Source organism: Psammomys obesus, unplaced genomic scaffold, assembly GCF_907164565.1.
Source record: "Psammomys obesus unplaced genomic scaffold, mPsaObe1.curated_primary_1811, whole genome shotgun sequence".
NCBI classification, from domain to species: domain Eukaryota; kingdom Metazoa; phylum Chordata; class Mammalia; order Rodentia; family Muridae; genus Psammomys; species Psammomys obesus.
The window spans coordinates 9781679-9805192 of NW_026592732.1; the positions used below are offsets into that span (position 1 = coordinate 9781679).

General features: G+C 40.8%; 1 protein-coding gene and 1 pseudogene across 1 annotated transcript; both read right to left on the minus strand.

Moving 5' to 3' along the window:
- Nucleotides 1-7513: 7513 nt before the first annotated feature.
- On the minus strand, nucleotides 7514-8353 carry LOC129683030 (ubiquitin-conjugating enzyme E2 L3-like; annotated as a pseudogene).
- Nucleotides 8354-20580: 12227 nt separating this feature from the next.
- Jrkl (JRK like) lies at nucleotides 20581-22786 on the minus strand. Its single transcript, XM_055615414.1, has one exon. It carries the CDS (start codon nucleotides 22272-22274, stop codon nucleotides 20700-20702), a length of 1575 nt encoding a protein of 524 aa, XP_055471389.1. The 5' UTR covers nucleotides 22275-22786; the 3' UTR covers nucleotides 20581-20699.
- Nucleotides 22787-23514: the final 728 nt, after the last annotated feature.

A 23514-nucleotide genomic window follows, 5' to 3' on the forward strand; every position in this document is an offset into this window, starting at 1 on the left:
TTCCCACTGTGAGGTTAAGATATATAACAAAAAAAAAAAAAAAAAAACAATGCTAAAGATGATTTTTCATAAATGCCATGACCTATTATGAAACCATTTGTGAATACATAGTTTGCCTCCTGATAGTTTATCTCTAATTGATCCATTCCATTTAAACTACTGCTTCAGTCTCCTTCCTTCCTAATCTAGGTATTTCATGGATAAACTTTTAAAAATATTGTCTATGTCTCTATATTTCTTTACACAATCCATTTATATAATTATCAGAAACAAAATGCTGTAAAGGGATTTTCAGAACGCAATTGAAAAAAGCTATTTAAAAATTTAACATTGTGGTTCATAAAAGTAAAAGAAATCAATGTCCAATTAAGGAATTTTAGTCAGACTCAAGATCTTCTCATGATTTTAAATATCCAGTTCAATTCTAAGGCATTGGCTGACATTGCACAAATAGCTAAGCAATGTAAAGAGTGTTGAAAATATTAATACATTTCAACTTTTTAATTAAAGTTTCTGCTGACAGTAGTTTTAAAATGGCAAAGGGAAGGAGCCCTGTCCTTTGGTGTTTAATAATAATAATAATAATAATAATATGTGTTTGGTAAGTGAAATGCACATCTCACCTCCTGTCTATAACTTTCAGGTGAGGGTGAAAATAAAAAGATTAAACATATGCCTGGAGCTGGAAGAAACTAACCTCTGGTGCTAGGAGACAGAGATTTCAAAGACAGGGTCCACACTCTAGGGTACCACTCAATGAGGTGACACTGGACAACACCTAATGAGGCTCTTCAAGATTTAACCTGCCAACAACATGGCAGGATGGTAAAGATATCTGATTTCTAGAAAAATTCCAGTGCTGGCCAAGAAGGCCCTGGGATTGCTCAGCTTCTAAGCAATTCTCAGACTCCTATAAATTTATGGCATCAGCAGTCATCTAAAGCTTGTGTGGGCTTAGGTGTGATTCTTGGCAGCCAGTGACAGAATCTGGCTTACATGGTGAGAATATTTTGCAGTTACTCAGCTAGAGATTACCAAAGTAACCCAGGCATGTCCCAGCACTAGTGATGTATACAACCGTGATTATCGATGTCTGTTGTGGGAACAGGAGTGCTCGGAGTCCCACGCCTCACAACCCACAAAACTACAGCTTCAAGTGTCTGCTCGGGAGCCTCTGAAAATGATTTTGAAGGAGTCTAATGATGGGGGTTACAGCTGTGTGACCATCCCTGTGACTGAGAGAAGAGAGGATAAGTGAAGATACATTAGATAGACACACGTGTGTGCTTGTACCCACGCCAATGTAATGTGTTTCCTTTAGAAAACTCTGGTTCTGTGATCAGAAGAAGTTGGAGTGACCTCTAGTCGTACATGTTTGTACTCTCAACCCTGGGGAGGTTGAGTCAGGACAATTTCCAGGTTCAAAGACAGCCTGGACTGCATGATTGTGTTTCAAGAAACAAAATATGCTGTTTTAGAACAAGAAAAGATAAGATAAAGACAGGAGGAGGAGGAGGAGGCAGAAGAGAAGGAGGTCAGAGGCTAGGATACAAAATAAATAGAGGTCTTTCTTTGTACTTGAAGACAATCTGTATGCCACTTTCAAGACTAGCCACTGGGAACCATAGACTAGGAAGACCCTTCTGAAATAAATGAAATGTAACTATAAAACATAGGCAGAGCTGGGGAGATGGCTCAGTCAGCAAAATGCTTACTACAAAAGCATGAGGACCTGAATTCAGAACCCCTACACCCACTTTTTAAAAGCCAGGTGCCTAGGCTCTAATAGCTGAACCATCTCTCCAACATGGGCAGGGGGACCGGGAAGCTGGGTGCACCAGTGAGTACCTTTAATCCAAGCACTGGATAGACAGAGTCAGGAAAATCCCTAGGGCTTTCTGGCCAGCCAGTCTAGCCATACACACATGTGCACAAACACATACACATATTAAAATATTTAAAATTAACTCAGAAAAACAAACATGGTATGTACTCGCATGTGGATATTAGTCATGAAGTATAGGATAACCATGCTACAAACTACAAACACAAAGAAGCTAAGTGCCAAGGAGGATCCAAGGGGGGATGCTTGAATCTCACCAAAAAAAGGAAATAAGTTGAACATTGGGGATGGAGGGAGGGAGAGGGCTGGGTGAGGGAGGGTGGGGATAGGAACAGGAGGGATGAGGTGGGAGGAGGACAGAAGAAGAGAGTAATGGAAAAGACAACTGGAAGGGGGAGGGCATCTCTGGGAGAAGCCAAAAACCTAGGACAATAGAAACTCCCAAGAATCTAAGACTCCTAGCACTGGAGGATATAAAACCTCAACCAGCCAACTACTGTAACCAGGGAAGACTTCCAAAGGAGGGATTGAGATACCAACCTAGCCACAAAACCTTAGTCCCACAATTTTTTCTGAGTACAATATGTGCAGTGGTAAAAGAGCGGAATCTGAGGGAAAAGCCAAGCAATGACTGGCCCAGCTTGAGGCCCATGCCATAAGAGGGAGCCTACCTCTGACACTATTAATGATATTTTATTATACTTCCAGATAGGAGCCCAGTATAACTGTCATCAGAGAGGTTTCACCCAGCAACTGATGGAAATAAATCAAAGACTCACAGCCAAACATTAAGTGGAGCTTTGGGAATCCTACAGAAGAGGGGAAGAAAGGATTGAAGGAGCCAAAAGGGTAAAGGACATCACAAAAAACCTACAGAATCAATTAACCTGGGCCCATAAGGTCTCATTGAGACTAAACTGCCAACCAGAGAGCATGCATGGAGCACACTGTAATAAGAATTTTGGAGGTTTAGTTTCTTTAAAAAACATGGAAATGTCATAAGAATGTTTTCATTTTAATCCAAGGTGTGGGGATATGGGGCTACTTCAAGGCAGCTGACTATGATATGGCTCGTGCTCTGGTAGATGTGTGATTTTGAGAGCTGCAGATAGTTTCTGCAATTTTCTGACATTTGGAATTCTAGGTACTTTTCAGAGGGTTTATAAATAATAGGATCCCAAGAGGCAGGGGTGGGTGGTTGTTGGGTGTCGTTGGTTGCTGTTGGTCACAATTTGTTAACTAGTCATGTGCAAAGAAGAAACAAGAACAAGAATAAATTAGATGTCCTAACAGTGAAGAGCAAACTTTTCCTAAAGATACTCCTAATCAGCAGGAAGTAGTCTAAAGATAATGCAACCCCTTTTCCCATCCTTGACTTCATTCAGGGATCTCCTTCCTATCATATCTATCCTTTGTTCTCTCATATCTAGTGTTAAGGGGTTGAAAAGGAAGAAGAAATGGGGAATAAAGGGTTGGAACAAGAAGTACTCACAAAGTAGCAAAGTCCAGTTACAAAGGATGTAGGCCCTCTGTACCTAAGTAACAGTTATGCAACTGGGTTTCCCTGTGGGACTACTAAAGAGGAAGCAGGAGCTGTCACTGACTACACTGTCTATCTCTGGATCCCTTTCCCCTGATTGGGCTGCCTTGTCTAGCCTCAGCAGGACAAGATGCTCCTAGTCTTGATGCAGCTTGTTATGCTAAGGCTGGTTGATATCTGTAGGAGACCTCCCCTCTTCTGAAAAGAAGAGGAGTGGGGGAGGGAAGGTAAGCTGGAGGGACTGAAAAAAGAGAAAGGGGGGAAGCTATGACTAGGATGTAAAGTAAATATTCATAAAAATATTTAAAATTAATTTTAAAAATCAAATATATGCCTACACACAGACATGTAAATCATTGAAAGCCTTGAGATCAAAATGAGGACTCCATTTTTTAATCCCATAGTACAGACACTCTCAAATCTTCCTTCTGTTCCACAACTGCCATCTTTCCCTCTTCTGCAATGGGAAGCTAGCTGGCATTCCATTGTCTTCAGTGTCTATGCTCAGTCATTTACACCAAGGTTACAACAGGAAGTGCCTAGTGGAGTTACCCGTGGCATTACCCCTAAACTACTCTACTTACTGACAATCCCACCCTCTAAAATATATGTCATTGGTATTCTCTGAACTATTTACACATATCTGCTCTTTCTCAACAAGTACTGGAGTATGATTGCTAGTACCCTTTGCACACCATTTAGAAAATAATGGTAAAGACCTTAAGTGATGCTATGTTCCTCTACGGTAAACTGGTACTTGCTTCTGAAAGTGCCTGCAAGACCAAGAAACTCAAAAATCACCTTAACTCAATCTTATGGCTGGGCATTTTTATGACCATTGACATAACTCCAACATCATCTCTATGTGAGAAGATGCTGCCGTGGTCCCGGCTTTCCCTACTCCTTAGGCTATGCCCTCTTAAGTTGTATCCTAACTGTGGAAGTTTCCGTTAGATATATCTTCAACTCTAATTACAGTTATTGGTTAAAAAAATCCAAAAATCAAAGAACTCCTTAGCTTTTTAATTCATTCTTTTAAATTGACAAATGTCTACAGATCAAAAAGTGTTATAACCTTGAGTTCCAAACTCCGTTTTCTAGATGCCTTATACCCAAAAGTTGGTTTAAGGATTTTCTATAAGATTATCTTTATAAAATATTTAATCTTAATTAAAATTTAATTGTGCTATGCTCACTAAGAAATTTTAATAAAAGTGAAGAAAGGTTGCTAGAGAGAAGAGTGAAGGAACCTGCCACAAAGCCTGAGGACCTGAGTTCAATCCCTGAGAAGACATGGTGGAAGAACAGAACTGATTTCTACAAGTTGTCCTATGTCTTACACACACACAAACACAAACACACATGTGTTCACATGCATGTACATGAAACAAATACATAATAACTTATTAAGAAACAAAAACATACACCAAAATAATATACTTAAAATAGATACATATCATCAGCTATTCACAGTGGACTTGAGTCTGTTTACTCAATTACTATAGAGACAAACAAAAACTGAAAGAGTAGGCAACATGTTTCTTTCACTCATTCGGTCTTAAGCAAAACAAAGATCATGGAAGAAATAGGTTTAACCTCCATAACCTTAAACAGATCTGATTCTGGCTTCTAAGTCTGTGGTCAGGACCAAGAAGTTCAGTAGTAAAAGAAAAGGGTTGAACTGTTTGGCAAAAGGAAATTCTAGTTCATCCAATTCCTAAATCTAGATTCTCAGGCCTTTTTGTATAATTACTACATTTGACAAAAGTTACTGGGGGTGGGCCACGCTAGAGAAATGTCTTAGAGGTTGAGACACTTGTTCATGCAGAGGACCTAGGTTCAATATCCGTGACTGACATGGCAGCTCACAACTCCTAACTCATTTGCAGGGGTTCTGATGTCCTCTTCTGATTTCCATGAGTGCCATGTACATGTGTGCACAGATAATACATGCAGGAAAAAGACTCAGACACAGAAATAACATAAATACTTAAAAAATAAGTTAGTTGGGCAGGTAGAAAAAAGATGGGGAAGAAAACAGCTGACACTTAGAGACAGCCAACAGATACATGCTACTAATGTTCCTGGCACTGTGAGGCTGCAGAAACCTAAACACTTATAGAAAATGTTCAGTAACCTGTAATACTAAGATCACAACAGCCCTTACATACATCATGGCACAGTATCAGGTTCCCTCTCTTAGAGTCCTTTCTCCAGGCAGGCTGGCACTCATGCCCATCTTACTGTCTCTGGTTTTGGACTTTCTTAAGTCTACACTGCCTTAACCATAGACTCTGATCATGGCCAGGCTGCTAGCAATCGTCTGATCCATGGATCATCTAGAGCTGCTGATATGCTCGCACACAGGGATAGATGGTTAGCCTAGCTTTCCAGGCAGTACTTTCAAATTTGGCTGTATTCCTGTGGACAGCACGAAAATGTGCTGGTGCCCTACACACACCAGTCCAGTTAGATCCGATTTTCTGTGGAAGTGCAAGTTCTTCCTGATCTTTCCCAAAACCCACACAAGTTTTGATTAACTTTTTCTTCTGAGGCACACTTTCACCAAGTAGCATCAAATTTACAATCCTTACGCTTCAGACCCTCATGTGCTAGGATTATCCTCGTGAATAATCACACTCAGCTAGTTAATTTTTCTCATCACAACTTGGGTCAGTCTCTGCTTATCTTATATCTTATATATCTTATATACATTTAAATTCTAAGCATTTCAATTCTAAGCATACCTGTCTAATTCTTTAAAAGTTTTTTACAAGTGTATCTGTATTTATTTTCTTGATTTGGTTTGCTTTTCTTGGTTTAAAGGATTAGGTACTCCTTTTAATGTAATAATTTCTTCCCCTTACTAAAAACATATTCTTATATGACATATCCTCATTACAGTTTCCCTTTCCTCTATTCTTCCCAGTACCTCTCCATCTCCCATCCCTTTCTAGGAAAGGACACGCTTCTAAGAGATAACAACAAAACATAATAGAATATGATAAGATAAAACAAAAACCATCACATCAAAGTTAAACAAGGCAAAACAACAGAAGGAAAAGGGCCCCAAGAGAAGGCACAATAATCAGAGACCCACTCCTTCACGTACTGTGGAGTTCCATAAAAACACTGAAAGTTAAAAGATAGATAGATAGATAGATAGATAGATAGATAGATAGATAGATAGATAGATAGATAACCTGGCTCAGACACATGAAGGCCCTGTGCTTGCTGGTCCAGTCTGTGTATGTTCTTATGAACTTTGTTTAATTGATTTAGAAGCCCTTGTTCACCAGATGTCATCCATTCCCTCTGGCTCTCACACTCTTTCTGCCTTTTCTTCCTCAGGTTTACCTCTGAGAGGAGGGATTTGGTGAAGACATCCCATTTAGAGCTGTGTGTTCCAGTGTCTCTGTCTATCTGTCTCTCTCTCCTCTCTTCCTCTCTCTTCTCTCTCTCTTGATCTGTGTGGTGTGTGTGTGTGTGTGTGTGTGTGTGTGTGTGTGTGTGTGTAATGTCTGCCTGTAGGTCTCTGTATTTGTTTCCACCTGCTGCAGGAGGAAGCTGTTCTGATAATGACTGAATAAGGCACTAATCTATAAGTATATAGTGTGTCATTAAAAGTCAATTTATTGCACCTTTTTATTGTTGTTTTGTTTTAGACCAGTAGTATCTAGTTTTACTCTAGTTCTCTAAACTATCTAGTCTCTGGTTCTTGGTCATCCATGCAGTGTCAGGTATGGAATCCATCTCAAAAAATGGGTCTTGAATCAAATCAGATATTGGTTGGTTATTCCCTGAAGCTTTGTACCACCATCGCCAGAGCATATTTTGCAGAAAGGACAGATTACATATCAAAGGATTTGTGGCTAAGTCGATGTTTATGTTTCTCTTCTGGTTGGTAGCCTGGAGACCTGGATAGGTACTCTTTCTTTTCTGAATTTTTTAATCTTTACAGGTTACCTAAGCCACTTTTGATTTTAAAAATTGTAGAAAGTTAGTAACTGCCACAAGCAGATGCCAAGTGGTGGCATGTGTCAATTTTCCACAGAGTCCTCCTTTGCAGGGTATCTGAATGCATGCTCAGGGTCACTGCTCAAAGTTGCTGGAATCACTCATGGCAGATTTTAGTCCATCAGTTGCTTTTCCCCATATTTCTTTGAAACTTTTCAGCATTTTTTAAGTGTGATTTTTTTATTGGCATGAAATGCATATGCTTTCAACACAAATACAATGACATTTTCCTTACAGGCAAACAAAACGAGTTGAAAACATCAATTATAAGCATCAGGGCAAGAAATTAGTTCACATGCTTTGCTAGTTTTAAACAATGAGCTAAAGTTCCCGTATAACTTGAAACCGTTGAAAAGTAAATGCAGTGTGTCTTCTCTATTTCTTATATCATAGATTATTGTAGCTCAGAAAAAAAATTCAAAAATTTATTTTAATTGGCAAGTATTTAGTATTTATTGTTATTATAAAATTTTTCACAATATAAGTCATTTAGTGAGAAATTTTTACTCTATTTGTTACAAATCATCGATTCATCTTTTGTTCAGCATTCTTATAAACATTTTTATGGTCCTTAGAGTACTCTTCAGCTAAGTCAGCAAGGAGTGAGTGCTCAGGCTGCAGGTTTTTCACCAGTGCTGGGAGACTACATTACTTGGTCAGTCTTGGTGGCTGGCTTCCAGTTGTTATTACTGGCAGAAAGACCTGCCCTTTCTCATTGATATTAGGGTGGTAGATCTTTGTTTTAAATGTGACCCTGGGTGGTTTGAATGGATACTCTTCTGGAAAGTTGATTTCAATTCTGAAGGCCCCTTTATCATATGGAAGGATGTCAGGAACAATGAGCCCTTGCCAAGTCAATAAATTAGCTTCATCGACCTGGATGTTATGGAAGCTTTCACTCCACATTTGCAGATCTCTTCAAGGTCTTTAATCATCATCCTACTGGCTGCCATCTTGGATATGGTGCTGAATTATAGATAAGCTTTATTAGAAAATAAGAACTATATTTTTATGTTTAAAATGGCAAATGCTGCCTGTCTTTGGAGAAAGTCACTAGGCATGAGTAGCAGAAGCACTGGAAACATCACTGCTGGTGTTAGAGTTTTCCAATATCTGTGCCCACCGTTTATGGCCAGTTTCCCAAAAAAGGGGAAACCTCCTGTTTTATGACCCCTGCATCTCCTTTTTCTAGGCGAGAACTTCAGCTTTGCCAGTTCAAAGAAACAAAGGAAGCAGAAAAACACAATGAACAGAGAATCTCCTAATGTTGGTTTTCTTCCAGGGGTCATGGCAGGGGTCACGAGACTGGGAACAGGGTAGCAGAGGGGAATGCCAGAATGAAGACCCTGAACATAACAGACTCCATTTTGTCCTCCATTTGGCCTCCATCTTATACATGACCTAAAACTTAACCACGCTTCAAAAAACATGTTTATACTTGCAGAAAACTACAGCATTTCTGAGAATGACCACACTATGTGCTAACCCTGAAACTAGCTGACCAGAAAATAGGTCAAAACGACCTTGTCCTTGAGGTTACTAACACAATTACATGTTATCATTATGGTTACCAAAATAGTTACTCCAGATGGTTACAGCTTGCCTCTAACCAATTGCTATGTAACAAGCTTGCTCTTGCTAAGTGTCACGGAATCCTGTAACTGCCAAGTCTGGAAGCCCCTTCACCTTGCTAAAAACCTGATAAAATCTAGCTTCTTTCCAGGCTCAGGGCTCTAGCCTCTGACTGCTGTGTCAGTTCATGCTGGGAGCCCCAGCTCAAGTCTGAAATAAAGGCTCTTTGCTTTTGCATACGATTTCTGACTCCTGGTGTGGTTGATGGCCTTTTGGGGTCTCGCAAACTGGGCACAACAAGAACACCATTATTCTGTGACTGGAGTCACATGGCCTTAACTATCCATTACTATAGTCTGCTCTTTGCTGTGGGATTTCTGGTGAATATTCTTTTTGTACCTTTACTCTTCAATGTTTAAGTTTCATGCATGTGTGTGCAACATGTTGGGCCAAGTGCAGGAAATCTTATGTAAGAAGAGATAGAAAGACCTGGACAGGACAGGCACTCCACTAGGAGACCAACAGAGCAAAAAAACCTGCGCCCAGGGGGACCTGCAGAAACTGATGAATCAACCAAAAACCATGCATGGAGAGGACCTAGACCTCTTGCGTGGAGGAAGCCCTTAGTGGCTCAGTTCCAAATGGGTTCCCTAATAAGGGGAGCAGGGGGAGGGGCTGTCTCTGACATGAACTCAGTGGCTGGCTCTTTATCACCTCCCTCTGGGGGATATAGCCTTTCCAGGCCACAGAGAAAGATGATGCAGCCAGTCCTGATGAGACCTGATAGGTTAAAGTCAGATAGAATGGGAGGAGGTCCTCCCCTATCAGTTGGCTAGGAAAGGGGCATAGGGAGAGGAGAGGGAAGGTGGGTGGAACTGGGAGGATATGAGGGAGGGGGCTACAGCTGGAATGCAAAGTGAATAAATTGTAATAAACAAACAAACAAACAAATAATGAAATGTTTTTAGAGTTCTTATCCCCCAGTCTGGACAATCAGAAAGAGCGTAGAGTGACAGGTCTCTAGTTTTAGTTATTTAGAAAAGTGCAAGGAAGTGACAAGTGGGAGGGTCTCATTTCCAGAATGAGCCACACACACATTTAAGGAAAGACAGGTGCAACCATCATTCATTCTGAGTTCTTCACTGGAGCCTGCTAAATAACCACGCCAACTCCTTTCTACTGTAATACCCATGCCAGCACTTCAGCATTTATTTTAAATGGAACAGGCTGATAAAATTGCAAGTTCAATTTGCTGTGTGACTACACTCTCCTGTTCTCAGAATCATTTCATTTGTACCCAGAAGGACCTTAAATTTAAAATACCGTTAACTTTTTAAAGCAGTCAATATTCGAATCCACCACAAGATGGCAATCGTCGTCCATTTACCATGCTTGGGAGCAGTTGCATTTCTCTGCTTGTCTCATTTGCTCTAAAATCATTACTTTGAAGTTTTTGTTGTTGAAAATTAAGAATTCAAGATCATCCATGCTTCTAAATGAAGTTAAAATCAAAACTGTTTATAAGACAAAACTGCAACAAGGAAAAGATGCCTCAAGGATATCCATATTTAAGCTTCTGTGAATCTCTGCAGGCTGTGCACACTTGTTGTTTTCCAGTTGGAGAAGGGGGTTCTCTCAGCTGTGTAACTGCAGGTCTGCTGTATCGGATTCCGAGTGCCCCAATAACTGTCTCTCCTATAGAGCTGTGTCTCCTTCACAAACGTAACCTCAGGAGCCCATGAGCCTGCCCATGCTCTCTAGTTAGCATGTGGGTATCTCTATCTTTTCTGTTCTCTTCTTTTTTGTGCTGCTTTTCCATATTGAAAAACCACTAAAGATCCTAATGTCACCTTTCACAGAAGGTGTGCATTACCTCTAAAATCTCACTACCTTTTCCAAGTGAGTGTTCATTTTGGAGTCCAGCATCCAAGATCTTACAAAGATTAGCAATAACTCTTAAAGTACAAAAAGATCCCATTTCTTTTTTAATCATTTCCTCCAAGGATCTAGGCTGAGCTCCACAGGCTGTGTGTGGATCAATATTTATTTACCTCTTGATAGTTCAATATTATTCTCCGCAAGTTCTTGGGCTTTCTCATCCTCAGACATTCCTGAGGGGCCAAGGAGCTGGCATGGTATAGACATGGTATAGGCCTGACCTGGAGTCAATGGGTGAAAGACTCGTTGTCATCTGCAGTACTACCACACTTCAGGAGACACATGAAAATGATCGGTTCCATGAAAATGCTTTACTGACCATATCTTCCTATTGAAAGGGGCCAGGGCTTCATGAATAATGTCCGATCTGCAGGTTTTCATTCCTTCCAAATATACAAGCACAAATTGAATTCAGTTCCTCCTAGACAAAAACTCCCCAACTCTGGTATCTAGCACATGTACCAGGAGCTCTTTAATTCCTAAAATTTGCTTCATGTAGTAGAGATAATGATACTACAGGATCTCTGTAGGAATGACAGCAATCTACCCCTAGAACAGGCTAACTTCTTTCCACCTTCATTGCTGTATCCCTCCATTACTACTGCTTCATTCAGTTCAGTCTGAGGATGCCGTGACTTGATGTTCACGTGACACTGGTATTCAGTAAAAACTAAATTCTTTAAACTAGTAAGGTGCTAACAAACTCATAATTCAACATTGTGTCTCCTGTTACCCAGCATGGCTCTCCCATACAGACACCATTGGCCATCCTAATGGCAAACAGGCGGAAGTGGTTCCCTCTTTAGGAGGTATCCTTTCACAATAGCTGGTGCACTGTCAAATAACTGGCACCTCTTTGTCCCTTTAGTGAACTGTGCTCATACAGCCTCCCTGCATGCCATAAGCATCACATGCAATAGCTCTGTCATCCCCTTCCTGTAGATATTCATTTGATGTAATCAGAAATCTTACATTATCCCTTGAGGGACCTGCTTTTCTAATCCCATCTTTGTTTCTTTAGTGTTTATCAAATTTATATACCAGTCATGGTCTTTCAGAACTGAAATGCTGATCTGCCTGCTGCTGGGGTCTTCAAAGTCAGCTTAGGCCTGCATGCTCATACTGCATGTAGCAGGGACAGCTGTCTTCATAACTATAAAATACTCATCACAATAATGTTCAAAATCCCAGTAACACATGGCTTTAAAGTATATTAATATTACTCTGTAATATTACTTTTAATTCTGTGAAAGAAAATAAATTTGGCTTATAAAAAAGGCATGCACTCCCTTCCCTACAGCTGGGATGCCTTATCTGGCCTCAGTGGGAGAAGACTGCTTAGTCCTGCTGTAACTTGAGGTGCCAGGGTGGGTTGTACCCATGGGGGGTCTGGGGGAGAGGTGTGAGAATGGGACTGAGAGGGAAGAAGGGAGGGGAATGCTAACGGGCTGTCGAGTGAATAAATTAAATAATAAAAAAATTATGTTATCCTCAAATAAAATTTTGAATAAGTACCAAAAAAAAAAAAAAAAAAAAGGCATACACATACTGGGGTAGGAAGAAATCAAACTTTTTTTCACAAATGACCTGGTATGTTAACCTGGAAATTTCAAAGAATTGATTGAAAAGCAATAATTCTTAGAAGCACTTGATTAGTGATAGTAGGCTTCAATATGCAAGTCAATATTCAAATTTTACTTACTTTCATATATTCCAGAAATTGAAAAATTGTGATTTAAATATAGAAACAAACCACTTGCATTCATACTAAAGAAAGAAAAAAGAAGTACCAGAAAATAAGCCAGGGGCTTGGGATATAGATCAGGAACAGCGTGTAGCAACATGAACCCATCTGCAGCACCACAAAAATAAAAAAAGACCTAACAAAGTATGTGCAAGACCATAAGAGAAAACTACAAGACCACAAGACAAAAATCTAAGGCTCTTAAACAGAAGAGACATAGATGCTTATGTTTGTAAGAAAACTGTCCAACTGGATACAGAATCTCAAGATCGTTTTTTTTTTTCACTTTTTAAAATTTATTTATATTTTAATAAATTACAGTTTATTCACTTTGTATCCCTGCTGTAGCCCCCTCCCTTATACCCTCCCAATCCTACCTTCCTTCCCTCATCTCCTCCCAAGCCCATTGATAGGGGAGGTCTTCCTCTCCTTCCTCCTCCCAATCCTACATTCCCTCCCTCATCTCCTCCCCAAGTCCAATGATTGGGGAGGTCTTCCTCTCCTTCCTTCTGACCCTAGCATATCAGGTCCCATCAGGTCTGGCTGCATTGTCCTCCTCTGTGGCCTAGCAAGGCTGCTTCCCCCTTCAGAGGGAGGTGATTAAAGAGCCAGCCACTGAGTTCATGTCAGAGACAGCCCCAGTTCCCCTTATTAGGGAGCCCACTTGGCTACTGAGCTGTCACGGGCTACATCTGTGCAGGGGTTCTACGGGTTCTAGGTTATCTCCGTGCATAGTCCTTGGTTAGGGTATCAGTCTCAGAAAAGACCCCTGTGCCCAGAATTGTTTGATCTGTTACTCTCCTTGTGGAGCTCCTGTCCCCTCCAGGTCTTCCTATCTCCCCTTCTTTCATAAGATTCCCTGCACTCTGCCCAGAATTTGGCTATGAGTCTCAACGTGGTACATTTACACAATGGAATACCACTCAGCAATTAAAAACAAGGAAATCATGACATTTGCAGGCAAATGGTGGAAACTATAAAAGATCACCCTGAGTTATCCCAGAAGCAGAAAGACACACATGGCATATACTCACTTATAAGTGGATACTAGACATATAATATAGGATAAACATACTAAAATATGTACACCTAAAGAAGCTAAGCGAGGAGGACCCTGGGTAAGATGATCAATCCTCATTCAGAAAGGCAAAGGGAGTGGGCATGTAAAGAGGGAGAAAACAGGACAGTAGCTTACCACAGAGGGCCATTAAAATACTTCACTCAGCAGGGCATCGAAGGAGTCTCCAGATCTTAAGTGTGAGTTGTAACACACTCCTGTGACCACAGCGCTGGGGATGCTGTGGTAGGAAGACCACTAGTTCAAAGCAGCAGATTACCTAAGGAGTTATTCCCATCACCCGGCTCAGCCCTAGCCCTGTGTCTATCCCACATGACAGGTTTCTGCTGATACATAGCTATACATACTGCACACAGCTGCTGAGAAAAGAAAGACACTACAGTGAGGTCTAGAGGCTTGCCTAGTATATGCAAGAGCCTAGATTCAATCCTCATTTCTGGGGGGTTGGGGGGAGAAACTACTGTATATTTATCATATCCTCTTTTACTATGTGCTAACATCATTCAGAGGAAATTAAAGGCTTCAAAGATACAAAATCACAAGATAAAATGTGTGAATTAAGAATCACTTAAAGTCACAGTCTGGCCAAAGCTTATAAGAAAAACAAAGAACAAAAAACAAAACAAAACAAACTGTGCTAAGCTTCTAACATGTTTGCTTCATTATAAGTTTCAGAAATAAAGGAATTAGCATCTTGAAGCACAGTGGTACCATGAGAAAAACCTATTATTAGTGAGCACAAAATTAGAAGAAATGGACACTTCAGAAATAACTACCAGCGGGTGGACAGAGGGAAGTGATTTAATTACAGGTACCATTTTCAGCAACTTGGAAAGTAGACCATGTGCAGAGGCAAAGCCGTCCTGTGATGGGACCATTTGGGAGTATCTGTGGCACTGTTTAGTCATAACTACATCAGAGAACAAGTGGCTAGCAGGGCTCAGAGATGCTGCTAGGAGTCCTACAGCAACACAGCATCACTTCCCACAGCTACCTAGACTGTTGAGGTTTATCCAGGGTCTGGAACAATGGCTCAGTAGAACACAAATAAGGACTTGAGTTTAGATCCTAAGCACTCGTGTAGCATATGCTCATAACCCCAGGGCTGGGAGGCAGAAACAGAAGGATCCCAGGGGTCACTGGCTGACCAGTCTATAAAAACTGACAAGTTTTAGGTTCAGAGAGAGAGACCCTATCTTCTTTTTTTCATTATTTTTTTTATTTTTATTAAGTAGTTTATTCACTTTGTATCCCAACTGTAGCCCCTCCCCCACCCCCTCTCAACCCCACTCTCCTTCCCTCTTCTTCTATGCCCCTCCCCCAGTCCAATGCTAGGGTAGGTCCTCCTCCCCTTCCATCTGACCTTAGCCTATCATGTCTCATCAGGACTGGCTGCATTGTCCTTCTCTGTGGCCTGGCAAGGCTGCTCTCCACTCAGGGAGAGGCGATCAAAGAGCCAGCCACTGAGTTCATGTCAGAGACAGTTCCTTTTCCTATTATTGGGGAATCCTCTTGGACACTGAGCTGCCATGGGCTACTTCTGTGCAGGGGTTCTAAGTTACCTCGATGCACGGCCCTTGTTTGGAGTATCGGTCTCAGAAAAGACCCCTGTGCCCAGACTTTTTGGTTTCGTTGCTCTCTTTGTGGAGCTCCTGTTCCCTCCAGGTCTTTCTATCTTCCCATTCTTTCATAAGATTCCCTGAACGCTGCAAAAAGTTTTTCTATGGATCTCAGCATATGTTTTGATACCCTGCTGGGTAGAGTCTTTCATAGGCCTTCTGTGATAGTCTTCTGTCCTGTTCCCTGTTTTCTCCCTCTTCTGATGTCCATCTCGTTTGCCTTTCTGAATGAAGATTGGGCTTCTTACCAGGGTCCTCCTTCTTGATTAGCTTCCTTAGTCCTAGAGGTTTTAATCCTATATTATATGCAGAGACCCTATCTTTTAAAAAAAAAAATGTAGTGATAGAAACTATCCCACTGGCTTTCATAAGCACAGCATGTGCGCGTGCTCGCGAGCACATACACACACACACACACACACATACAAGAAGTCCTTCTTTAGAGGAAGTGACTGGCATAAGGCAGAAAAATTAATGTTTGGTGTTCCTGTTTTTGGCAAATGTCTGAAGAAAGAAAAAAGAGATTAACTCAGCAAATAGCTAGAAGAGAGCTAGAGAATATTCAAGGAATTTGGAGGCTTTTATGGATCTCACAAATAATCCTCTAGAGTGCCAACAGTAGGAAGAAAATCTGACTGAAATTGCAAAGCTTTGCTTTGGGCTTTCAATTTAAAAAGGGAATTCATCCCTACCACTAAGATTAAATTAAGTTTTTTGTTTTGTTTTGTTTTTTTTCATTCTCCAAGCACTTTTTTTTTCCCTCCTGGACACTGAGCAACTATCCATGGAAATACTATGAGATCCAGTAACATCAAACAATTATTTAATTGTTCATGTCATCCTTCTAGCAGAATTAACCTTGTGTCTCTCATACCAGAATTAGTCTGTCATTTGTACTCCTTTAACATGCAATATTTGTTCTTCACTGTTTACTCTTTACTGTAAATCTTCTCAATGCAGGTAGTCTTAGTTATATACCAGACATATCCAAGAACATACATGTAGAACACAATAGTTTCTTGACAATTCTATATTCACTAATACATATTTCACAAAGCAATGAACCCATGGTGCTTGATCTCTAGATCAAGCCCAGAATTGAGATATAAAAGAAAAAAAATCACTCCATGACAATCCTAAAGTCTGTGGCCTAAACATGATTTTCATGTTAAGTGTCACTGAGGAGGGAACTGTCAGCTTCCACTCTTTTCCCAACTTCTAATCGCATGTGGTTGTGTGAGGCTGTGGAGCACTGACTGCTTTTAGCATCTCTAAGAAGTATACTTGATCTTAAGTGTCAAGTTTTGATCTTTTAAAAAGGTTAGGGGTTGAAAAATCAACTAAATATTGGGATTCAAGTACCATCAAGAATCCTACATCTCAGCTGAAGTTATACATCTGAACTTTTGAAAATGGAGTGACTGGGTCATGCAGAAAGATTAAATTACCAAGAGTAACAAAAACCTATAGCACAGAAGAGTGTGTAGAATAGAAACAGTCAAGAAGTAAACTCTACCTTGTTTTCTTTACATAGTGAATGTCACACTATTTCAGCCGTTTTATGTGAATTCACATAAAACCAGATTGTCCTTTCAAATGTGTTGTTTCCCACCCCGATTTTGATTCTTAAAAGACAACCTCTCTTATGCACATATATGTGAAAACATTTTATTTACTGTTATGTATGTATTTGTGCCTACTTGAGTTTCTATGCATCATATGCATTCAGGAACCTGAAGAGGCCAAGACAATTGTTCTTGGAGGCAGTTGTGGTCCACCATGTGGGTCTTGGGAACAAACCCAGGTCCTCTGCAATAACAGCAAGTGCCTTTAACTGCTGAATCATCTCTCCAGCTCCTAATACAAAATCTTAGATATTTTTTTTTGATCCACTAGATTTAAGTGCTAATAATTCTATTACTGTCATTCTCCTAACAAAAAGCTCAAATCTATCAGACAAAGTAACTCATTTCTTACACAATCCCTCAAAGTAAATCTACTTTCCTAAAAGTGTCTGGCTATGAGGCATGTAAGAAGCTTTGTGCTGTACACTTTCTAGGAGTACTTAATCAACATGTATCAACAAAAGACTGGCAGGACAAGAGAGACAAGAGCCTATGGCTGACCTTTAATAGGCAGTCAAATGTTGTGTGGATTAAGGTATTGTGAACAGGAATTGGGAACTAAAGATTCATTACTTTGAGGACAGGTGCAGTGTTCAAACAACTTTAAAATCATCTATTAGTTGTGGGCAACGAGTGATCAAAGACATTTAACTTGGTACTGATTCAACATTCCCTGTAAGGCCAAGCAGCACAAATCAGTAACCCCAAGTCTGGCATGCTGAAATGTACACATTATAAAATGCAGGTCATTGTAGACCACATTCCCCTAGACATTTTCTTCTCCCTTAACTACATCCTCTACTCTTTTCCCCAAATTGTCTGACTTGGACCTTATTTTTACCCCTAAGATCTTCTTGAACGTAAATGTATACATCAAAAACTCATATGCTTCCAATAGTAATGCATGAGGGACATTGTCTCCTTCACGGCTGGCAGCATGAAGTCAGTACCATCTTTGTAGGCACTGGGTCAAAATTTCCAGAGTCTGACCTCATGGTTCATTATTCTTGTACACTCAAACATGGTAAAACTTTAGAAAAAGATTTCCACATGACAATTATCACAACAAAGCCTTAGGCATAACTACACAGAAACTGCCTAACAAAGGAGCAAAGCACCTGTGAACTTTGCAATGAGTTCTATTGGCTAATAAACAAAGCTCAGGGTTAGGGCCTAGAGGAAGGATTTATGATAGGCAAAAGGATAGATTCTATTAGTAAAAGATGTCAAGCACATGGCATCTCTTTGATAAGGATGGGTTCTATTCACTGAGACACAAAGCTCAGGACTAGGGACTAAACAATGCTTAGGATATTGGGGAGATTCCGGTGGAGGCTGGCAAATAGAATAGCAAAGAATCACTAGGTTGTTTGACCATTTTCACTCTGGCATTTTAAGTGACCAGGCATCACTGACAATCCTGGTTTCTCCAACACTTACTCTAGGCTGTGCTTCTACAATAATGATTTTCATTATCTTTGGCCATGTTGATAATACTGACTCTTCTATTTTCAAGACAACCATGTGAACTTAAAAAAAATCTGCATGAAAACTGTACATTTTGCCAATTCTGGCTTTAACTAGATTGTAATGAGAAATTATTCTCATTGAACACTGTGACCTGGAAATCAAAAGGCAGACAATCCAAGCCTCAAATTCTATAACTAATGTAAAAAGGTAACAGTAGTACTACAGAATAGAGTGGAAGATAAATCTCATAAAAGAATAAAGGAAAAGGCAATGGCGACACCAGTGCACTGGCAAACAGATAAGAAAATTCACCTATGTGTGGCAAGAGATAGAGGAAGACAGTAAATAATACATACTGACGACTTCGAAAGAATAAGAGTTTAGTCCAGATTGATTACAGTCAAACATTGAAATTCTTACCTGGAGCAAGTAAAAATAATAGACAACCATAAGGGCTTCCATCTAATTCACAGAGGATTAAATAATAAAAGTGCATGACTTGGAACACAAACAACATTCAAGAATTGGTAGCTGTTAAGATTAAGTGTTCTGGACCAATGCAGAACTGTTAGCTTACCAATTTGCAAATTTCAGAGAACAAATAGCTACAAACCAAAGAAAAGCAGTTTCCCAGTCTAGACATACAAGATTGACCCCCATAGGCACAGTGAACCTTTCACTAGATGTTTGTTTAAAATGTGTTTAACAGCAAAGGTGATTTGACCACTAGGTGGTAAAGGATATCGCTGCATTTTACATAAAAACAAAACAAACAAACAACAAAGACCTAAGTAAATCCAGAAAAAGAACAAAGAGGCTTTCTAGTGTATACTTTGATTTTATAAAAAAGTATTTTATATGCATATTAACTAATATTTGTTATCTAATTCAATAGTCATGTTAACTTCTGTTTTTCTTCTCTTAGGCACTGAATTAATTCAAAAAACACAATTTTACACACTTTTTATAATAAAGTAGTACACATACATACAGACACATACATATATAGAACATAAAGATAATAAAAATAATGGAAGGACAAAAATCTTTTTTAAAGCTTTAGAATCCTAAGACAACCAATGGAAAAAATCAAAACATTCAAAACTGTGACCAATTCTGTCTTTTTAATGTTTTGAGCCTTGACATGCTATAATAAAAATACTTTTAAACTACAGTAATCTCAATATATGCAAATTATTTTCAATATCTTAGATAAGCAGAATTAAGAAAATCTGTCAAAACTCTTAGAACAAATGACAGAATTTCCTTTTGTCAAAATAATCAACAATTGTTATCTCTAGCACTTCCCAGTTATTTGTGCTTTCTTCAAAAAAAAAAAAAAAACAATAAAAAGAGATGAATTATCCAAAATAAAAACTTTTATTTTTTCATATCAAATAAAATCAGCCAAGTATGACAAAATTTTTCAAGTTATAGATATTTCTAAATACTGGTAAAAAAATTAACTTTCAAATTTCAGATGTTCCCCAAATATTAGTGGGAGTTCGTATTATTACATGTAATCATTTAAAACATTTATGAAAATTAGGTAAATAATTTTATATTGTTATTCAACTCAAAATAAGGTCATATTTTTCTCTTTGTATAAATAAACCTAATGTTTCCCAAATTTTTAATAGCCATTTTCCCAAAAATCAGCTTTCCAGGTTCTCTCATTTAATAATTACTTCCTACATATAATTCATTTCCAAATTATCTTTTCTACCCACAAATATGTAAGAAACAGACATAACTCTATTTTTTATAATTCATAGATTATTTCCACCATTGTTACTGAACTTCATTTTTAAATTATTATATAGCATCCTAAAATCTAATCATTTAATTCTCAGCCTATACAAATACAAAATCTAACCAACCACTTAATATGGTTAGCATAAGATTGCTATTGTAGTCAATAGCAATTCAAGCGAAAAAATTCAGGAAAGTGCTGTTCTCTATATCTAACTTTTAAAGCTAGAAAAGGTAGAGAGTGGCACTCTTATAGAAAAGATCTCTAATTTATAGAAGCAAATATCTGCATATCTGTCATTTATATCTACACAGAAGTAGTTCTGTTTTTACAAGTAAGGGAATAAGACATATAATGAAAACACGTAATACCTAAACTGTTGCAGATACATTTTGCATTTGTATTTCATAGGACTGTTTGACAATGTATAAGAGGAAGAAAATTATGCCACATTGCAGTTTCACAAATACAGTCTTAACAATGATAAAACTCAAATGCAGTTATTGACTTGAGTTCGTCATCTTCTGTTTATTTCTGATGGTGGCTCTAAGTTTACGTATTACCAGTCTGTCGGGTAGAATCATATCACCTTGCTGTTCTAGATAATCTAATAAATTTTCAGTCCATTGGAGAGCAGCTTTATGATTTATGTGTTTTTCTGGAATCAGTTCAACTCCTTCCTCATCATTTTCACTGGATTCATCTGTCTGGCCTTGGGCTCTTCTGATGATTTCACTGTCAGTTAACACTTCATAACCTGGTTCAGTACTGTCAATCTCAAGCCACTTTTCCATATTTTCAGGAGTTACATTTTCCAGTCCTTTGGTGTGCTGTAAAATAGTGGCCACAGTAGCACCAGAAATATCTTCTTCATCAAAGTCCAACCCTTCTTTTTCCTCTATGGCAGGAAGAATCTGTTTCCAAGCTCCGCTAATGGTGGCTGGCTTTACTAAGTTCCATGCCATTGCTATTTCATAAAGTGCATCCAACAGAGTCAGCTTCTTCCAGAATGACTTCAGGTCATTACCTTCTTCCAAATTGCTCTGGAGAAGACCTGCACGATAGTTTCTTTTCATGGATGCTATGACTCCCTGACCTAAGGGCTGAATCGATGAAGCTACATTAGGTGGTAAATATTTAGCAAATATTTGACCATCATCTGACCTCAGGACATTTTCATTTGGATGTGTTGGTGAATTACCCAGCAAGAGCACAGCTTTCTCCGGCAAGCCTTTAGATCTTAAGTACTCTCGAACCTGAGGCACAAAAATTTTATCGAACCATTGTCTGAAAATGGAGAGATCCATCCATGCACCTTTCTGGCTGAAATAAGAGACGGGCAGGTTTAAGGTGTCAGTCGACTTGAAGGAACGAGGTTTCCTTGCTTTGCCCACAACACAAAGTTTTAGTTTGTGTAAGCCTGTTGCATTGGTGCAACACATAACAGTGATTCTTTCTTCAACTGAGTTCTGCCCAGGGACAGTACATTTACCTTTAATTACTGCAGTCCTGGAAGGTAGGCACTTCCAAAAAAGTCCAGTCTCATCAGCATTGTAGATTTGTTCTGGCTGCAAATTCTCCTGCTCGATAAAATCTCTAAAGTTGTTACAAAAATCTTCCACAGCAGTCTCTTCTCCACTTAATCTTTCATTTCTAATGTTAATCTCTCTAATGCTGTGCCGCTGCTTAAACCGGGTTAACCAACCAGCAGAAGGGTTAAAATCACCATCCATTCCCAACGCGTAGAAAAAGAACTCTGCCCGTTTGGCACAAATTGGTCCAGATACGGGATTCCCTTTAGCTCGCTGCTGATTGAACCATTCTAACATTGCTCTGTCTAGTTCCTCATACATGGATGGCTTCATAGATTTTCTCTTGGCCAGGAGACTTGTGGAATCAGAGCTGCTCGCGTAAGTTATAATCTTTTCCTTGTTCTTTCGTATATCCCTAACTGTTGTTTCACCAATTCCGTAAATCACCGCCAACTGCTTGGAAGAGCCTCCATCTTCGAGTTTCTTTATTATATCAAGTTTATCTTTAATAGTCAACACTACGCGCTTCCGCTTCCCTGACATGGTGAGACTCGGGAACTCACACTGTGCGATCCTTAAGAATCCTTACAGAGACTTAACAGTCACTCGACCTGTTTCAGCCTCTGCGGCCCTGACAGTGGGCAACCAGGGCGAGGCAGAGGGTGACAGGAAATTCTCGGGGCAGGCCTTTAACAGAAGGGAGGCTTGACGAGGAGGCCTCACCTCCTCGCGGGTAATCGGGGCTACAGACTTGTGATTTAGTACTCCGGCGGCCGCCGTTCTCGCTCCAGCCCAGGACGGGGGTGCAGGCCTCTCACTAACCCTGCCACACCCCAAAGTTGGCGCAGAGCGGAAAAAAGCCGGGCGCCCTCTCCTCAGGGAGCCGGCCCACTGGCTCCTCCACCCGCAGCCAGGCCGTCGCCCCGGCCCACCGGCCGCCCACCCGTGCGCCCCACGCCGCTCTCCCACCTCCGCGGCTCCCCTACAGCGGCGACGGAGCCGCTCCTCCCTCAGCGCGCTCTCCGGAAAGCCGCTCCCCAGCTCCCGCGCCCCTGGACCGCCCCTGCCCCTCCCGGAGGCGAAACTTCCGGCTGTCTCCGGAAAGTGGGAGAGACGTAGTTTCTAGGTAACGTGGGCGGAGGCAGAGGCGGGGGCGGGGCGGGGCGAGGCGAGGACGGGGGCGGAGACAGAGGCGGGGCGAGGCGAGGCTGGGCGGGGCGAGGCGGGGGCGGGGCGGGGCGGGGGCGGGGCGAGGCGGGGGCGGGGACAGGACGGGATGGGGGCGTAGACGGAGCCCGGAGCGGGGAAGGTGGGGCGCGGGCAGAGCAGGGCGCGGGAAGGGCAGGGGCGGTGGCAGAGGCAGCGGCGCTTTGAAAGGTGAGAGCTTCGAGGGTGGCTCCCTGCGGGTTCCTGGCGGGAATTCTCTCGGGTCTGCTCTCAGTCAGATGATTAGTGGAGGGTGGTGAAAGGGAGGGACGCCTCGCCTCTCGAAGTGTCCCGCGTCGTGGAGGGGAGCGGCGGATGCCCTAGGTGTTGCGACCCGCCATTTCTTAACTGCGCGTCACGGACGCCTACCTCAGACCCTGGCTGTAGGAGCACAGCCATCCACGGGTGTCTCCTCAGACCCGGCCTGTGCAGGACAGCCCTCCGTGAGTGTCTTCTCAGATGTTTCCTGGGACCCTAAATCTGTCTATGCACAGCCCCTTCTGGGAGTTTCTCAGCACATCCCTATCAGAGTGCACACCTCTGTTGACATTCCTTGTCCCTCCAGACGCTTACCTGT